This window comes from Chiloscyllium plagiosum, chromosome 29, assembly GCF_004010195.1.
Source record: "Chiloscyllium plagiosum isolate BGI_BamShark_2017 chromosome 29, ASM401019v2, whole genome shotgun sequence".
NCBI lineage: Eukaryota > Metazoa > Chordata > Chondrichthyes > Orectolobiformes > Hemiscylliidae > Chiloscyllium > Chiloscyllium plagiosum.
Window position 1 is genome coordinate 23,813,767 of NC_057738.1, and position 20,590 is coordinate 23,834,356.

General features: G+C 39.5%; 1 protein-coding gene across 9 annotated transcripts in view; it reads left to right on the top strand.

The window, feature by feature from the left end:
* The window catches only part of LOC122564441 (aryl hydrocarbon receptor repressor-like), a 188,875-nt gene extending 168,438 nt beyond the window's left edge, over window positions 1-20,437 (top strand). For all 9 annotated transcript variants that reach the window (XM_043719297.1, XM_043719299.1, XM_043719298.1 and 6 more), the window contains 6 exons: window positions 4,896-5,031; window positions 7,033-7,175; window positions 8,294-8,496; window positions 14,099-14,205; window positions 14,522-14,663; window positions 15,170-20,437. In XM_043719297.1, coding sequence (XP_043575232.1) covers window positions 4,896-5,031; window positions 7,033-7,175; window positions 8,294-8,496; window positions 14,099-14,205; window positions 14,522-14,663; window positions 15,170-16,394 — 1,956 coding nt within the window. In that variant the 3' untranslated portion in view covers window positions 16,395-20,437. The remainder of the gene's footprint in view (window positions 1-4,895; window positions 5,032-7,032; window positions 7,176-8,293; window positions 8,497-14,098; window positions 14,206-14,521; window positions 14,664-15,169) is intronic.
* The last annotated feature ends 153 nt before the right edge of the window (window positions 20,438-20,590 follow it).

The window sequence follows — 20,590 nt, forward strand, 5'->3', positions numbered from 1 at the left end:
AACTCAGCACCGCCTTCCTAACCTGCAATCTTCTTCCCGACCTCTCCGCCCCCCCCCCAGTCTGACCTATCACCCTCACCTTGACCTCTTTCCACCTATCACATTTCCGAGGCCCCTCCCCCAAGTCCCTCCTCCCTATCTTTTATCTTAGCCTGCTGGACCAACTTTCCTCATTCCTGAAGAAGGGCTAATGCCCGAAACGTCGATTCTCCTGTTCCCTAGATGCTGCCTGACCTGCTGCGCTTTTCCAGCAACACATTTCCATCTTTGTTCTGGAATCAGACTTGTACAGTATTAGCATCAGCTATGTTCATAACATTTTGTTTCAATTTAAAAATATTTCAATGCTGTAAATTCCTTTGAGACAAAACACATTTGAAAAGGCTCAGGATAGATGCAAACATTTCTTTCTTTAAATAGAAGAATATTTAAAGAAGTATGGTAACCTTTAATTGTAAAAATAAATTTAACTAATCTATGATTACTACCAGAGAAGTTAGCTCAAAATAATCTAGTTTTACCTGATATGGGTTTAATGCAACAAAGTGATTCAATTTGGTAGGAAGAACATAGAAGGACAACATAAAATAAAGAGCACAGTTCACAACATAAGAGCAGAGAAACCTGAGTGGAGAAGTATACAAGACATTGAAAGTGGCAGGACAGGTTGAGAGACCAGAGTCTAGATGAAGGGCTTTTGCCCAAAATGTCGATTTTACTGCTCCTTGGATGCTGCCTGAATTTCTGTGCTTTTTCAGCACCACTCTAATCTAGACTCTGGTTTCCAGCATCTGCAGTCATTGTTTTTACCAGGTTGAGAGACCAGTTAAAAAAATACTCTACAGTATCCTAGGCTTATTAACAGTGAAAGGAGGTGATGCTGAATTTGTTTTGGATAACGGTTCTCCCTCAGCTGGAGTATTTTGACAAGTTCTGGATTCCATACTTTAGGAAGAATGCAAAGATCTTGGAGAGACAGTGCAGAAATGATTCACAAGAATGGTTCCAGAGATGACGAACTTCAATTCGGAAGAGAAGTGGGTGAAGTTAAGATTTCTTTCCTTGGAGAAAAGTCGGCTGAGGGGAGATTTGATAGAGGTCTGGGCGATATAAAAAGGGAGAAACTATTTATAATTATGAGCAGATTGAAAAGTAGGCAAGGATTTAAAGTAATGATGACATGAGGAAAAAACTGTTTTGCACAGCAAATAACTAAGGTCTAGACTGCACTCCCTGACATTGTGGTAGCAGCAGGTCCAGTTGAGGCATTCAAAAGGGAATTAGACTATTATCTAAAAAGGGAGATTTGCAGGACTATGAGGAGAAAGAAGGAGAATGGAGCTAAATGAATTGTTCATTCAGAGACACCGTGTGTTGACTCTTGTGCTGTAACAATTCTGTGATTCAGCAATAGCTGGTATTAGTTCTGCTAGTTTTAGACTAACTGGCTCAATTGTTTCAATATTGGCCTCTTCTGAATCGTATGGCAAAGGCAGCAATTTATTTTCCCCAAATATTCAAAATTCCTTCAAATATGATGTGCCTAGTTTCCGTCTGGAGTTTTGGGGATGTTTCTCAGTCTCAAAAGGCCAAACTTAAAATTTTTCAGGGGAAACACTATTCTCTTCTGCCTCAGAGAGTCCATGCCACTTTTTAATGCTACGTTTTGCAAATCAGAATGCTTCCTGTGTGCAACGCATAACTATCCCTGCTGGATTCATATTCATCCATTAAGACTGGAAAAGAATTTCCTGATTTTCATTGAAAACTGCGCATTTAACAAACCAAATAAACAGATGTCTCCTCCAGCAAGTCCTGAAGAAATTCGTCAGGCTGGGAAAGGTAGTGAGTAAAGTGCCATGACATTCCTTGGTGTTTTTCAACAACTTACAAGCCACCAAACATTGTGTACAACCAAGTTGAACATTTGGCAGGGAGGAAAGCTGAAAGGAGAATTAATGTTAAAGCCAAACCTTGTACATCTGAATACCAAAAAGGAGAAGCTCTGGCTCAACTTCCTGGGCATTAAGAAAGCCTCCTTTAAAATCTGAAATTTAGAATGGAAGCAGGCCTGTTCCATCTGCAGTGCATAGAGACAAAGGTGGAGGGATAGTCTAAAGTGGCTTACTTTTCACCTGCACAGCCCCAGGACTCGGCTGCACTGAGATCCTACAAGAAGGAGGTGCAGAATGCTGAGGAACTATCCACCTGAGAGGCTATACAGGTCCAGGGTAAAGAACCTTGATATGACTGAAAGGCAAGGTTGGAGGAAGATGCATCTGTCCAGAGAACTGGTGGTTAGGCTTTGGAACATTTTACAAGAAGACTTCAAGTCAAAGAGAAATCAAATGCATTCACTGCACTTGAAGGTGACCAGGATGCTTAATTCTTTTGCAACTTTGCTCTTTTCAAAGCTCCACCGTGAATCTCTCAGTCTGCAACATATAGGAGCATCCATCAGGTAATTATTGCCCTTAATGCCAGGGTAGTCCATTTCACTTGCTTCAGCACGGATAGTGTCCTGCAGACACAGAGGCTGCCAGAATTTATCTCCATATCTGAATCCTCCCAGGTGTAGGGGTTAGTTGACTATGTGCTTGTGCCAATAAATATACCCAACATGAATGCAGAGAGGCACATCAGCTGAAAGGGCCACCACTCCCTCAACAAAGTAACCCCTCTGTGACCATCACAAAAGATGCTTACATAATTGTGCCTGCAACCTCACTGGTTGCCATGATTTATTTATCCTCAGGCAGTCTGAAGGTCTAGACTCACTCTCTTTGAGCACAGCTGAATCCTCGAGTAGAAAAGCTATTCCCTGAAAACATGATTTCTTACACACCTGCAACATCCCCCGACTCAGCTGCAGGGAAGGTACACTGATAGCCACCTTCATCCAAGGCCACTCACTGAACAGCTCAGGAGTCTTTTAAAGATGGAGATCAAGTGCCTAGAGGACGCAATACAGTGGGCACTTCCCAGAATCAATGTGGTCTTTTCCATTTTCTACAGCTTTCCACTGAGAAGAGTTGAATGTGGACCCTGAGGAGTAATGGGTCCTCCCCTCTGATAAGGAGGTGGAGCATTAGCTGTCCATGAGGCTGGTGAGGTGAAACATCAACAGGAAGACACTCCCAACCCCTCCCCACAGGACAGGGAAGAGATCGTCCATCTCCATCCTTTGAGCAATTCACGTGGGACCCCATCAACACCAGATGCTTTGGAGTATTGTTGGATGGGACTGTGCCCTAGGGTTGAAAGCTAACCAGGAGTTCAGACTATGTGACCTGGCTACATTAGGGGATGGACGTTAGAAAGATCCAGCCTGGTAGAGGATTGATGGACCATAGAAGGATATATCACATAGATTGGCTAAGATAATAAAGTGTTTAGGCTTTATGGACATTTCTGTTAATGTAATGACAATAGTTATTATCTTTCACAGATAAACATATTTGTTTTATTTATGGATTCCTAGTTTCTTGCTTAACACAACTAAACTTATGTAAACAAGACAGCAATTCCATTAATGCTCTAACTGACACAGTTGCCTCTCCTCTCAGACACCCCTAAGTAGTGACCCCTTCAGGTCACAGGGAAGGTGAAGACAGGTTGCCCATATGCCTGAATAAATGGTTGTAAAGGTTGGGGGGGTTAGCCTCATTGTGCAGGGACCCTAGATTAGACTGCAATTCTGCCAAGGCAGCCATCATTGCTTGGATGTTGGACACAGAGCACCCAGCTGAGTGGCTCAGGAATCAGAGGATGGGGATATTCACTCCAAAACCGCTGAACCCTCACCTCTTCCTCTGAATCCTCAGATCGTTAAAATTGTGTCATCACTGGACAGTATTTGGTGCTGGAGTTCATCTTCTATATCCTCACTTGCCATGAAATGTATGGTACTTTCCAAACCCATGACCTCCAGAATCCCAGGAGGAGAACCTTTATTTTAATTTAATGTGATTTGATTTATTATTGTCACATGTACCTAGGAACAGTGAAAAGTTTTGTTTTGCATGCAGCACAGACAGATCATACCATACAAAGTGCATAAGAGTGATAGAACAGAGGAATGCAATATTAAGACTGTAAAGAAGGCTCACAAAGAACAAGATCAACATTAAATTTGAAATTTGATCAATCCTTTCAACAGGAAAGAAGCTGTCCTTGAATCTGTTGGTCTCTGTGTTTAAGTGTTTGTATCTTCTGCCTGTCGAAAGAGGTTGGAAGAGATTATAAACATGGTGGGAGGGGTCTTTGATTATGTTGACTGACTTTCCAAAGCAGCGAGAAGTATAGAGGACACACTCACCTTCAAATTCTGCTCCATGCTCCCAACCTGAGTTGAGGGTATGTTGCCCATTCCTTCAAAGCAGTGATCCTAAAATTCTGGAATTCCCACAATGGGAATGCCTTCATCACACAAACTGATGTTTACAAAGAAGGTGAAGTTCTCAAGACAAACTAAGGGCAATAAATGCCTTGTCAGTAACACCTACATCCCCCAAATGAACAGAAAGTAAAAGAAAAATCTACTAATCTCCAGGTATCATGAGACAATGTGGGGGAGGATGGAATTTTTTACACATTAGGCCTTTATCTCATTTGTCCATCAATAATACTGGGAACTCCTCCCACACACAGCAAAGAAGAAAATCTATGTTGCATTGCAGAAACAGACTTCTGGGAGGTTTATTGAATAAAGCAGAAGCATTTTTTTATTTCTGATTCTTCATGTTGAATGCAATACTTGTCTAACCTTCTTTGTCCCCCCAATGCAGACTTATACTGTGACATCTGAAATTCTCAACCTATGTCTATACGTACATTAAGACTTTCCTTCGACTGGTGTCAGTTGCAAGCTAACCTGTCTATTTCTGCATATTCAGACTGACGTGATGCACCAGAGTGTGTATGACTTCATCCATGTTGATGATCGGCAGGAGTTTCAGCGGCAGCTACACTGGGCCATGAATCCACCCCAGCAGGTACCTGGGCCAGAACCTCCAGGACAGGGAGCTAACGGTGTGTACACACAATCTACTTTCTCATTATCCTCAATACATGATGGAGTATGAGAAATGAGCTCCACCCTTGTACAGTAGCAGTAGGACTTGGGATTGTATGAACAGGTGGCGCTGTACCTTTTTGCCTTGCAACACAACTCAGTGATTTTCTAAACTATACCAGAGGGCATTAACACTCCACAACACAGTGTTGTATTGCAGTCAAATATAGATCATACCATGTCAGAGACTCCCTATTAATGAACTGATTGAAGAGTATATTCTTAAGTTTGCACAATAACATAAAATTGATGATAGTCCATCAGCAATCCATTTTACATCTCCCAATTTTCAATTCCATTGACGTCAATATTTATAATGTTGCACAAAGTCAAAATTCCATCTCAAACTTGGTTCTTACATCAATCTGGCAGCTTTCATTATCTTGTTTCTGCTACTGGCCTGCAGTTTGCCAAATTAATTGAATTGAGTTCTGTCACTTTTCATGTTGGGTTTGAACCCACAAGGGCTGGAATGTGACTTGCACTCTGTTGATACAGGTGATTTTGATAAAAATGCAACAGTAAAGAACTGACACATTAACCAGCTTTATGATAGGTAATTCATCTTCACTGAAAATCCCTATATTGTTATGAGCTCGCTCTATCTCTGACTCATGCTGCCATCTAATAAAATCCTCACGTTATTAGAGCTCTATTAAGTTATCTTCCCTTCATTAAAACCAACCATAGAAAATGCAGCAGTGGTGTGTTTTCAAATTTCTGAAGCCTGGTCTCTGTGGACAAGATTCCCTGTAGACAGTCCAGCCTAGTCAGATTAATTATGAAAAACAATGGGTGAACATGCAAATACCAAGTGTAGAGGTAACTAGTTGGATAAATATTAAACTTTGTTAAATTTGGTATTACCTCTAGCTTAGAAGTAGTACTTTTGCCACTGAGGTAAAATATTGCAGGTTTGTGTCCCATTCTAGAGACTTAAACTTGTAATCTGGACTCTCACTCCACTGTATTACTGAAGGAGTGCTGTATCGAGAAAGGTGCTGTCTTTCAGATGGAAATTTAAAGCATGAAATAAATATTCTGATGCCACTATTGTAAAGAAGAGTAGAAGGTTTCTTCGAGTGACCTTCATAATATTTATCAATATCGTGTATCAGATTAACTAGTCAAGATCACATTGCTGTTAGTGAGAGTTCACTGTGAGCAAATTGGCTGCCATTTTCCCTAAATTACCATAGCAACTATACGTCAAAGGTGCATCATTGGTTGTATAGTGTTAAGGGTATGGTAGAAGTGCAAATCTTCTTTTCTTCCTTTACAAGAGCTTTTGGAGCATTTTTGAGAAATGGTAAACAGATGGAGTTTATTATAAAGTAGAATTCTTTTTTTTCAAGGAAATTCAAATACTGGTTATATTGTTTAATATCCATGATCCACACAACTGATATAAATTTGGAAAGCCCAAATGTACCATTGGCTTGGCTCAGTTGATAGCAATCCAACCTCTAAAATTAGGAGGTTGAGAGTTCAAGCCTATTGCAGGAGTAGAGATCATAGTCAGGGCTGATATTTCAGTACTACGCTGCTAGTCGTCCTTCTGATGGGATATTAAGCTAAGGTCACACCAGTCTGTCCAGATGCATGTTAAAAATCCAGGAGGACTGTCTGAAGAAGAACAGGGGAGGCCTTTCTGTCATCTTCTCTCAATCAACAGTACTAAGCACTGGTGCACTGATAATTACTTCTCTATTTATGAAATGGATGTAGTGATCAGGTGCCTAACATGGGCACTATGAAATATATTCTGAAAGATATGATAAGGCTTTGTATAAAATGCAAGTTCAATTTTATTTTAGGCCTCCAAGATCTATTGAATCACCTGAAGCCTCTTACTGGCTTGTTTACTGATATATCGCTTGTAGTGGATATAACAGTGACTTGATTTCCTGGTGAGAGATTAGTAATTCTGAAGCTAACTTTACCTTGTCAAATTTCAGGTGATGAGTATCGGGGCTCTTTCAAAATTCGTGACTCAAAAATCCATGACCCAAAAGTTCTGCCGCCAGAGTTTTCTCCATTTTTGAACCGTTGTTTCATCAGTCGAGTGCGTTGCCTGTTGGATAGCACGTCAGGATTCCTGGTATGTAAACTATTGAGGAAAGACCTGAAGAAAAATCTACTGCCTTCAACTGATTAGATATCCAAGGGCAAGGCAAGGCCTGATCCCCATGATTATATTGTGAATCATCATTGTTGGGGCCCTACAGCCTCAGTATAAGGTTTCAGTCAGAGGAGAAGTCTTGTCATGAGCATACACCCATGTCACTAGGTGCAACCCTTAGGTTCCAGTCTGCCCCTTCAGAGTTGTCAGGCTGGCATCTGCCAGTTTCAGACACATTTCAGAAATCTCTCCTGCCACTTATTCCCAAGAAAGATCATTTTAATGGCCTGCTCAGCCCTTTCACCTCCCCATCCTTGGGAAAGGCCCACAATTGCTGCTAGTAAGCTTGATATCCTCTTTTCCCTCAGCATTCCAGCCTCTGAGGATTCACTGGCTACATCCAGCAGGCCTGAGACACAGTTAGAGAGTCCTCATTCTGGCATTTCCAGATAAATGGACTCAGTCGGAACGAGTGAAGGCTCACCTACCTCTCCACATGAACCAAACCATTGGAAACATCACTGTTAGGTTAGTGCCTGGTCTGGTAGTCAGCCTTTCTCATCAATGTTACAGCTGATTGTCCTGGAGAGCCTTCTGGTTCCCATGCTTCAGATAGGAACAGGGGTTGACCATTCAACCTCTCAAGCCTGTCCTGCCATTCAATTAGATCATGATCAATCTGTATCTTAATTCTGTCTAGCTGCCTTGATATTAAGATGCCCAAGACCCTTTATCCAACAAAATTAGATTTGATCTTCAAATTGTCAGTTGATGTGGATTCAACAGCATTTTGGGGGGGAAGGTTCCAGATTTCTACTACCTTTTATATGAAAAAATTACTTCCTGATATCATCCACATGTGGCTCAGCTCTAACTTAAAGGTTATTGCCCTCTCCTCCCTGGTTCTGGATTCCTTTAACAAAGGAAATGTGATTCTTACTTTTTACCCTGTCAATTCTTTTAATCATTTAAACAGGTTAATTTGATCACTCCTTGACCTTCTAAAGGCAAGGGAGTAGAAGTGTAATTTCTTTGCATCAACTTTTTTTCTGCTCTGCTTGTTTCTTTATTTTTTCACTCCTCCCACCTCGTGGCAGACAATGCAGTTCCAGGGCAGACTGAAGTACCTCCAGGGACAGAGGAAGAAAACTGGTTCTGGTGCTAACCTTCCCCCACAGCTGGGTTTGTTCTGTATTGCTGTGCCACTGCTGTTCCCTCCCGTCAACGAGATGAATCTGAAAGGGTTGCTCCTCAAAACCAAACACAGGCTCGATGTCAGTCCTCAGACAATCAATGCAAAGTAAGTGACAATTCCCTAACTCGATCACATTAGAATGATCAGCAATGCACTTCATGAAGCAGATCAATTGTAACTTTGAAAGTATATGCATGAGAAAGACAATTTTGTAATGCTCTGGGGAAATAATAGAGGAGTAGAACAAATTGTCTGACGTTTTCGAAACCCTGGTAGTAGGATGATGAACTGAATGCTTCCTTCAGTGCTTTATGATTTCATAATTAGTCATAGAGATGTGCAGCACAGATCCTTTGGTTCAATTCATTCATGCCAACCAGATATCCTAAATTAATCTAGTCCCATTTGCCAACCCGTGTTTGCATGGGTTTCCTCCAGGTGCTCTGGTTTCCTCCCACAGTCCAAAGATGTGCGGGTCAGGTGAATTGGCCAGGCCAAATTGCTCATGGTGTTAGGTGCATTAGTCGAAGGGAAATGGGTCTGGGTGGGTTACTCTTCGGAGGGTCGGTGTGGACTGGTTGGGTTGAAGGGCCTGTTTCCACACTGTGGGGAATCTAATCTAATCTAATCTAATTTGGCCCATAACCCACTAAAACTTTCCTATTCATATATTCATTCAGATGTCTTTTAAATGTTGTAATTGTACTAGACTCTACCACTTCCTCTGGCACTTCATTCCATACACACAGCATCCTCTGCATGAAAATGTTGCCCCTCTGAGCTTAAACAGAGACAAGGAGCTCATGAGAATATGAAATGCACTATCTCTTTTGAAGATGCTTAGGCAGAAATTGTCTCACTGTTGTCTTTTGGAGAATGAAATCCAACATTCTTACAAAGGCTGGGGTGATCTATGACTCCGGTCCCATAATAACATGTTTCGATTTTAGCTCCACTCTGAATCACCCTAGTTCTCCGTTGACATGGATGAATTGCAAATTAACTAGAAATGGACAATGAATGTTCTCCTTGCTGAAACTGACCATATCTCAAATTAATAATTTTTAAAAAAACTTTAAAATATCACGTGGCCAACAATAATGTCTATTCATCATTTTTTAAATTTAATAATCGGACATACAATTAGCCAAACCAACTTCTTCAAATATCATATTGGACAAAGCTATTATGTTTTTGTCCTGGATATTTTAGAATCTATAAACCTTTTTGATGTATGGGTGTGACTGATAAGGTCCGAATCACCCTCAGAAGATAGTCTATAGCCTTGATTGTAAGCTGCCAGCCAGTTAGTATATCTGAGTGGCTTGTTAGACTTTTTCGGAGGCTGGTTAAAATACAATCACAGTGAAAGTTATTTTTGCTGACCAAGCACTTTATTTTCACATTTTTATCTTCATCACTGAAGATAAATGTCTTTATCTCTATTAGTCTGTTTGTTTACAAACATTATGTGTTCAACAAAATTTGGTATACAGATATGTTATGGCCCAAGGAAGGACTGACTAGTTTTTGAATATGTGAATCTCGATTTTTTTGAAGATTTGTCAACACTGGGACATAGCGCAAATTGATACTTGAAAGAATGTTGTGAGTTGTTTAATTTTGAGTGTTGTTGATTGTTTTAGAAGGTTGTGGGTTGTCTCAGCTGATGTGGTAGAGTTTGCCATAGCTGTCAAAATGCAAACCAAGTTCCCTCTTCACTTGTTTTAAACGGAATTTGGATTCCCAACTTGCTATTGGTTTACCTGAATTCATCTTGTGAGTGGTACAGTGGTTAGCACTGCTGCCTCACGGCGCCAGAGACCGGGTTCAATTCCCGCCTCAGGTAACCGTCTGTGTGGTGTTTGCACATTCTCCCCATGTCTGCGTGTGTTTCCTCCAGTGCTCCGGTTTTCTCCCACAGTCCAAAAAATGTGCAGGTTAGGTGAATTGGCCACACTAAATTGCCCGTAGTGTTGGGTGAAGGGGTAAATGTAGGGGAATGGGTCTGGGTGGGTTGCTGTTCGGAGGGTCAATGTGGACTTGTTGGGCCGCAGGGCCTGTTTCCACACTGTAAGTAATCTAATCTAATCTTATCTACATCATTAATTTAAATCTCTGAGTTACTAGCTGAGTGGCCTAACTGTTATTATTACTATTACTTTGGTAAAATCACTTTGGATGCAGCAGGCATTCAGTAACCAGCTAAAAACACTAAGTTTCCCAGCTTCAAATCAGATTACTTCAAAATTCATGAATTGCAGCTGCCTCCATTAACCCCCACTCCACCCAGTCTACTTTCACTGATCATAATTACAGGCCGAGCACAGCTATTTAAATTCAGGAAAGACAACCTAAAAGGAGTCTTCACAGGTTAGGCGACGCCAGATGACCTTCACGACAAACCAAAATGTCACCCATTCCTCAGCTTTTCTGAACACTTTTCTCATCCTCTCTTCACTTCTTCCTAACCCACTCCTCACATCCCCTGCTCCAAGCATGACTGGGCGTGGTTTAGATTGGGGAAGCTCTTTCCCATAATTCATAACAGCTAAGCCTCTGACTTGGGTGTAGGTATGCATTGAGGAAGACTAAAGATTAGAATGAAATGAAATGAAATTCTTAAGACTTGAAACCAATGGAATTTTGTCAAGTAAAGAATCAAAGAGTACAGGATAAGGCAGGTAAATGTACTTGATCAAGTCTGGCAAATGATAGCAAAGGGGCTAAATGGCCTATTTTCTTTCCTGTGTGGTGAGAGGTCTCTGCTCAGAAGCAAACTTGATATCAATTGGATGGAGATAAATTAAGAATAAACACCCACATTTAAATGTCACTGGTGGGAGATCAGTGGGAGAAAGTATTTGAATTTGGCAATGTTACATACAAGGCTTGGGGATGTTCTCTCTGTTGGCTGTTGCAGAATTTGGGCTCTAGAGAATCTGGCCCTGTTTTTCTGCTTTTCCCTGCTCACTCTTAACTCGGATTAAATCAGATGTGGTTATTTAGGCAATGAGCTCACTGATAAATGGAAACAGAAATTCTGTGTTTTTATTAATAGGGACAGGCAAAGCAAAATTCAACATCCAGTTGCCTCACCCTTCCTTACCTCCCCCCGCCCCTCCAACAAACATCCACCCTCAAATTCACAATCTGACCTGAAACAATCAGGGTTACTTCAGGACACAATACAATCCATCCAATAATTGGGTCAGAATACAGAATGTCAACACGCATGGTGCCAAATTGAGTATTTCCAGCATAATGTTTTTGTTCTGAGAATATTTAGTTCTTGAATTCTATGCCCTCCATCAAAATACTTGAGCTTCACCAAGCAATGCAAGTCCAGCATTTCCATCTGCTGGTAAATAGCTGAAATTACACATGTATCTAAACTTATATTGTCCACTTAATGAAAAGCTGTAGAGCCAATAGCTAATGCACTTGGCAATGTTTTTAAATCATTTGGAACAGACATTGTAGTTTAAATAAAATTAAGTCTGCCCTATTTTGTCCCTGCTTCTGCTCATTTTATTTTTCAGTTAAGCCAATTTATTGTTTTATCCTTAGGTGCCTTCAAGAAGGTAGTGCTTGTCACGATTTAGGCTTGTGTATTAGATACTATACAGTACTTGATATTGAATAAGGTACTGAACCCTGAACTGCACAGAGGAACATCTGACCTTCAGGTTTAAGGCCAGTTAGTGCATGCAGCAGCATTAAGAAGCAGCCTGCATGAAAGCTTTGTTAAATCTTTGCTAAATCTGCAGTTTGTGGTGTACAGTTAAGCACCTTGTAACATTCTTACTAAGTTAACAATAAATACAATTTGCTGCAGTCAGTCTAATTTTTACATTGCAAGAAATCTCATAATCTATACAATAAATGATGAACATTATTGTCTATCCCTGCATCAAATCTTCCAGGATACTTTGCACATGATGTCCTGCTTTGGTGCTTAAGGTCCTGTGGAAGTGGTAATTTGTAATGTGCACAAGAGGATATAATGTGGAAAATATTATCTGAATTATAACAAAGCTGCACGGAATCTCAAAGAGATCCTGAAGCTAATTCCTCCTTCACTCCACAAAAGCTAGATATTTCCTTGGAAATGAAGGTCCTTTCCCTGTCCCAGCAAGAGCCAATGGGCTTTCTTATTAAAAAGCTGCCCATTGCCTTTCCTTATAGCCTGTTTGCAACAGGGTGCATGTGGTAATAATCCCCATGAGGGGAAATCGAAATCTATGACAACAGGGATCAGGATCCCCTCATTGTTTGCGTGGTACAGTAAGTGTCCCAGAAGTCTCTGCAATACTATTTGATCTTCCTGTTAATACAAATTCTCTCTCTTTTATGGAACAGGGAAACAGGAATAGGCCATTCAGCCCCTAAATCTTGGTCTACCATTTTGTTAGACCTGAATCTTAACCTTCACTCGTCTTGGCTGTCTAGCCCGTGATCCCCAATACCTGTTGGGGATCTAACAAAAACATATTGTAATGATGCTAGCTGATATCCTTACTGGACAAGCAGATCTCAGACTGAAATCTAGTTGGATTGATCATATTTTGTTTCTTTTATTTAACAAGGTTTTTTTTTTTCATTGAAACATTTGCAGCAATTCTGTAAATTTGGTTTAATCAGAAAACAGAAGTTTAATATGTGAAAGAAATTAAGGTTAAAAAGAATAAACCAAGCAATTTACATAAGGTACAATTTAAAAGGTTTTGAAACACATAATAAAAATTCAATCCCATCTATTCCAGCACCATCACTTTGTAATACACCATATTAAGTCCCCTTCTCTCTTACATCTAGAGGTTAACATATCTTTTCTTTCAATTCTCAGCCTTAAGAGTTTGATAGTCTTTTTCTCAAGTAGTCACACAACTGAGCATTGACCTTCTCAGTTTCAAATAACTTCTTCAGGGTTCTAACCAAATACTTTGGTCTGAAGTCTTCAACTAAAACTGTTACATTGAAGTACATATTTCCTAATTGTTCTAAACTGATTCCTTTCTCGAGGACAAACTCTTTCTTACATCTTTCTTCAACTTCGCTGAACTAAAACCAAAAGTTTTCCAATCTATAAGCTTTTCCCCTAAATAAACCAATTCTTGATTTTTCTAAACCGAAATCAAGGTACTGCTTTTTTGTTTAATTGTAAAACTCTTGCACCGCAAACAAATTCCCATTACCATTCCAGGAATACTCTCTCTCTCATGCAGGTTTAAAAGAGTCATGGCTCCAGAATGCTTGATAAGTTGATCATAAACCTTGTTTTACAACAGATCAAAACCCACATACCACTAGATCAAAGTCCAAACTCTAAAATAAATGATATAACACATCTTACATCATGGTAGTAACCTCATCTTTGACATTTCCAATGGAGCTAACCTCAACCTAGCTTTTTAAGGACTCTTTTACATGCAGCATTCTAGCTGTACTTGTTAAGGTTACTCTTTGGGGGGCTACTTAATCATCTGAAACATTTCAATTCAAACATCCCTTAATCTTCTATAGCTGAGGATATACAAACCTAGCCTATGCAACGTGTTCTCATTTATTTAATCCTTTAGCTCCTGAGGTGCAATGTTCAGAGCCGAACACAGTCCACTAGATGCTGGTTTAAGCAGAATGTTATACAACTTTAATATAACATCTACCCTCTGCTGATGCAGTGATTCCACTTTGTTGCATGCAGGGGCAAAGCAGCTGCAGGATGGTCAGACACAGAGGTCCGAGCAAGGTCAGGTTGCCATTACCTCCATTTCACAGACATGCTGTACTGCGCAGAGAACCAAATACGAAGTAAGTTCCTCCCTAAACACCTCAATTCATTAATTTTCTCTTCTTTTTAAGCTTGCTCATTTAACCTAGTCTTTGCCAAGTTTTTCATCACCTATCCTAATGAGACTCAGTGTTTCATTATATTCGATTATATTTCTTTGAAATATCTTTTAATAGGTTGAAGATACTAGGCAAGTATAAAGTTGTTGTATATTAGAAACTCCACTCTGCAATCAATGGTGTGAAATTTTCCAATTTGATTAGACACAGGATGGCTAAACAGAATAAAGCTGATCAAATATTATTCTGAGAAAATGTTTTATGTTCTCACAAACAGTGGTGAATGCTGAAGAAAAGGGCCTCAGAGTCTTCAGAGTACTCACAAAGGAAGGCCAGTGGGTTTGGCTTCAAAGTAATGGCCATCTGTCCTACAGGAACAAAACCCCAGAAGATGCCACATCACCTAAAGATGAAATCAAGTATGTTTTATTTTACAGTTTTTGTATTATTGTCATTCACTGACTATTAATCTTTTTTGTTTTTAATATTAAAATCTACATTTTTGCTTTCCTCCAATGTTGCTCTCATAAGCATCCTGGAGATTCATCTTTACATTTCTGAGATCTCCAGAGTAATCAAGAATTTTTGCCCATTTGTTACCTGCAACTGTATTTAAACTACAATCAGTACCAATTGTAATCTTACCTAATTTTGAAGAGGATTATCTTGTTTCATTTATCTATTAATTTGATCGTTAACATAATCCTATTTTCTTGTATATCTACAGAGCTTTCTTCTTGTATTCAGTGCACGGTAATAAGCTGTGGATGAGGGAGTAATCCCAATTGGTTCTGCCCAGACAAAGGCTATAAACAGCCACTTTCAAATTGAAGTTAATGCAAATGGTGAATGTCTGGATTCATAGTTGATGATCTTCAAAGCCACCCTCTGTGCATGGTGTAGTAATGTTTCTCACTTTCCACAGGGATGCAGAGAGATCCAGAGAGGACCGTCTGAGGAACCAATCAAGTGCAGACCAGACTGCCAGCGCCAACAGACTAGTCTACAACAACTGCACTGAAACACCTCTGCAGTTGAAACATTTATATGAGCAGCACTCAGAAAAAGAAGGAAGAGAGGAGAAATATGAACCCATTAGAAGTGACAGTGGTGTCAACCAAAATGAACCACTTAACTTTTGCACCTCATTTCCCAGGAGTCCAAAAGTTACCATGGCAGATGATTTATGGGGCCCAGAGTACTCCAGAGGTCTCTCGAATTTGCAGCCACCAAAACAAATGGAGAGGTTAAGTAACATTCCTGTTCGAGAGGCCAAACCCTTCTGTGGTAGAAGTAGACTGCTGTCCGAGCCCCGGCTCAGGGGTAGCACCCAGGTCTCCAGCTTTCAAAGTATATCCCAGAGCTTCAGGAACATTGGTGAAGAGGTGCAACAGAACCAGCCCTATGGCAGCTTGCCATACACTAACCTGGATGGTTACCCGTCTGAAAGCTGTAAGTCTGAAGATGCCAGCTTTGTGGCTAGCAGGCCAAAGGAGCACCCTGCGGGGTACTGCAACAGTGCAGAAGTATTTCTGGGAGTGCACATCAAAAGTGAATACAGTCCTGACTCGCACAATGAAATGGATGAGCCACTAGGGTCTCCAAGTCATCAGTGGGCTGACACCGGAGAGGTCGGGCAAAAAATGGCAACGAGCTTCCCAGGGCAGCCACAGGTGAAGTGTGATCCCAATACACTGGAGCAGTTGCCACCCTGCGAAAAACTGAAGACTCCTTTGCTACCCCCATTCTGCAGAGCCAGCGTGGCCAAGGGCAGCAGTCTATGGATGGCAGGCAGCGCATGTAGCCACAACCGACTGTTGAAACATGACATAGACATGGCTCATTTCAGTCCACAGAGCGCTGCTCAGTCCCGTTGCACTCGCCATGATCAACCCGTAGACTGTTTGCAGGCAATTGCCTTCCCACAGCGTCTTATCCAGGACAAGGACTTGAGTCAGGAGACACACAAAATACCGCTGCAGTTCAAAGGTCATGACCTAATCCACGCAGTCATCAAACGAGAACCCTCACTCTCTCCTCCCTGGTCTTGTGACAATCCACACAACACACAGACAAGCTTACAAAGAAATATGCCCAGTTGTTTGATAAATTCATTGACTCATAAAATTACACAGAACACATATTTGTAATTTTTTAAAATAATGACATTGTTTTAAAGTTTTATTTCAAAATGCCTTTGCTCTGAGAATGTTTAATGAAAATATTTACTTTGCTGTAAACCCTGATGTATTACCCATCGCCATTTATTTTGCAATTTTGTATGAAGATTTTCATTATAATTTGCCGTTGATGTATTGTGTATGAATGTAACAGTCTTGGAGTACATGAAATACATTGAGATACTTGATATTTATGTCTGAGGAATCCATAGGTAGAACAACAATTTGGATTTGTACAGTGCTTTCAAAATAATAAACATCCCAAAGCACTTTAAAGCATCATTAGCAGACAGAATTTGGTGCTAAGCCCCGTAAAGAAGATATTGGGACAACTTGTCCAAAGAGAGAGGCTTTAAGGGGTGTTGTCAAGGAAGAGAGAGCTAGAGAGGAAAAGAGAGTCAGTGGGGCATTTGGGAAATTCCAAAACTTAGGGTCTACACTTTCAAGTCATGGTCTCCAGTTGAATGGAATAAATCGCTGATTTTAATTTGGGATATTGAGTGTATGGATTAAAATTAGGGCAACTGTTTGGTCAAAAGATATGTAGCCTTTATGTTGTCTATATAAAAACATTTAATTTCTTTTTTTTCACCTCCATTGAGTTTCTGGTCTTGTCCTTAAGACAATTGTCCACTTTTCTGCTGTTGATATATTGTCCAAATCATTTTTTCATGATATCAGTCTATGAAATGGCTGATCCACCATATAGCTCAGCCTTATCTAGTCTGAACCTGATATCCACAGAGTTCCAGCACCAGAGTATTGGGCAGCAACATGGATAAATGCGGTGTATTTCACCTGAAATGACTACATTCAGGTTAATTGCAATCCTGGGATGCATAACTGGTATAACTCAGGTTAAACCTAGGATCTGCCTTTGTCTGTATCATACATGGACCTTATTTCTTTTTTCATTTTAAATCATCTAATATAAAATTACTTTGCTTATAATGTGTGTTCTTCTGCAAACTATGTGCTATTGCAAACAAAATAATGTGCAGAGAGATTTCCTGTTCTTTTGCAATTGAAAAAAGGAAATGAACTATCTTGGGACATCTTTTTGCATTAAAGGGACAATATAAATTCATGTTGTTGTATCCAATACAGAATATCAGAGTATGGAGATGCACATCATCTTTATATTGAATTTCTATTGTTTTTGGGCCTGTGCCCACACTCATTCATGTTCAAACTTGCTCTGTAACAAATCATGGGGTAGGATTTTCACCCCATTATAGAACAGGAACATGGCATCATTTTAAACCACCAGCTGGCATGCCAGCTTACCAGCATTATCCTAGCCCCAAGCAGTTTTTGTAAACGCTTGGTCAGGGGTGGATCAACTACCCACCTGCAAGTGGGTGGTAGATAGTTAGGATCATTAAAAGCCCAATTAATGTCTTGGACCAGAGGCCAACAGGAATGTTCTTCAAATTGAAAAGTCCTCTTTATTCCTTCATCAGCTTCTTCTGTACTGGAGGGTATATCATTGGTTCTTTAGCTTTAAAAGCCCACCCACCATTGTTAATTGGTGGTATGTTTTCAAGCCCCTAATTGATTAGAATCAAGGCAAAATCAATGACCTTTCCTTACATAATGCAGAGTTGGAATCAGGGTTTGATCCTGATGTCAAGGTCCTGACCCCCAAGTAGAAAAATCTACCCATGGCCTTAGTAGTATAATGGCTGTATTGTTGGACTGTACCTCCATAAAGTTTACATCTAATGTGACCATGTGGCTGTTGGATTATCATTAAAAACACTGATGACCTTTCAGGAAGGAAACCTGTCACCTTTGTTCAGTGTGGTCTCTGTGTGTGATTTCATAACAGACTTTCTGTTGTGCTCTGGGAGAGACCATGAGAAACTCATAATGATACTCAGTTGTATCACCACCTTCTCAAAGCAATCAGGGAATGGCAATAAATTATGGCCTTGCCAAGGATGCCAACATCCCATTAGCAATATTGTTAAAGCCACAGGTGCCTGCAAACATATTCCTCATCTTTTATGTTTGCATTTGTATAACATTTTAAATACTTGCCAAGTCAATATTGTGGTTTATTTTGTCCAGATGTGTCGTAATCATAAGAATCAGGAAACATAGGCACAAATCACAGGAAATCAGGCACATCAAATTGTTTCATTGACATAATAAAATAGGAGCATCACATTTGATTAAATTCTTATTTACAGGACATCATTCTGATAGCATCTACATAAGAATATCAATGTAACTTGTAAGTAAACGTCTACAGCTAAGTTTGAAATTAGGTTTCTTTTTTGGCAATGTTTTTCCCATTGCATTAATACATTACACCTGTGACGTAATCACTGCAAGATTAAAGGGACTTCACCTCAGTAAATCACTAGGAGACATTTAACATCATTCAACCATCAATATTAATTGTGTTTTAATTCAAATGGCTTCCCTGTGAAGATGAAGATTAATATAATTATCTCCGCTTGTTGTCTCAAAAATGATTACTTGTGAATTGTCTCCTTCAGAATGTCAGAAAAATATGCCTAGCCTATTAAATCAAGTATTAAAAGAATAAAATTTTGAGAACAAGCACTTCTCCATCACTGTTTACGAACTGCTAAAGTACATTGTCAATGTTGCTGCTCATCTTTGTAAAATAAAAACAGCAATAATGTACAGAAAGCAACATTTATTTACGAAACGCCAATTTTGTTTTCATCATATGTGACATCTTTAATACTTTTCTTTTGTTTCTGTCTATTAACGTTTTTCTTTTGGGGTGGTGCAAATTACAGCAGAAAAGCCCTTGTAGGTCAAGTATTGCTGGTAACTATTTCTCTGTTTCAACAAGTTGCCTTAAAGCCAACTTCATAAACCCACTGCTAAGATAAATCAGTCTTTGGCAGTTCAAACCTATCACTGTTAAGCACTTGTTCCCTCCCGACTTCCCTTTAGGAGGACAGCAAGATTTTTGTACTAAGTTGTTCTGCAGTTCCTATTGCATTATTTAGAAGTTAATGTACCAGCAGATATTTCTGAAATCCTTTGCAAGTTTTTAAATTATATTTTATATTCAATGCTAGTCAATCTTAATGTTGCACACACACAGTCAAAACCTAATTTTGTTTTCAGATGGGGGAAAACACAATGTATTTCAGTCCACATTTTAACATCATACATTCTGTCCTTTCCTGTTCACTTCCATGATAGGTTCTTATGTCTCCACCTTTAAATGGATATGACCTGTGAGGCATTAAACTGAGGCTCCATCTGCCTGTCAGGTAAATGTAAATGATTCATAGTAGTCCTTCAAAGAAAACAGGAACTGGTGTCCAAGTCCAAGTCAACAAATATCCCTCAAATAAGTTCACTAAATTATGTACTCATTATTACATTGCTGATTGGGGGAGCTTGCTGTGCATAGATTGGCTGTCATGTTTTCTACATCGTATCAGTGACAACAATTCAAAAGTATTCTATTACCCGTGAGAACTTTGAAATGGCCACACATTGTATAAGTGCTATATAAATGCAAGCTCTGTTATTTTTCTTTCCATATGTAAAATCATTCTATACACTACCAAACATGGTATTGCCATATTTTCCAGTACAAGTATGGACAAATTTTTAATGTTCAAATAATAACAGGAGATCTTTGCAAATATTAGGTTTTTAACATAGAATTTGAAATATATATGCAACAACTGAGTTTTTCTAAAGCTTGAGAAGATAGTTTCTGTTCAAAAACAAAACTTCATAAAATCTTCATTATAATATTGTTTACATCATTGATTTCCATTTTTCCTTAATTAAAATACAAAGAAGAAAATTCTCCTCATTATCTTTCAGATTGTGTGGATCTGTCAGGAAAACAATTAAAGCTGTCAGTTTCTCCAATGAATGTGTTTTCAGATGTTAAGACAATGGAAAAATCCTTCATGTTCTGCTATTTTGCAGTGTGCACTAATTTTTTTTTGTAATTACAAAACATTGTAAATAATTGTTTAAAAATAACCTGCAATAAAGTATTTGTACAGATTTTGTCAAAAACTCTTGGTATCGATGTCGATGCAAGTAGCACACACCTCAACAAAGCACTAAAGATAGGCAAGTGTTAGTTTGAAATGATGAAGGTAAATTCTAGGCTATTCACTTAGTGCCATTTCTTGGCATAGTCTCTGAAG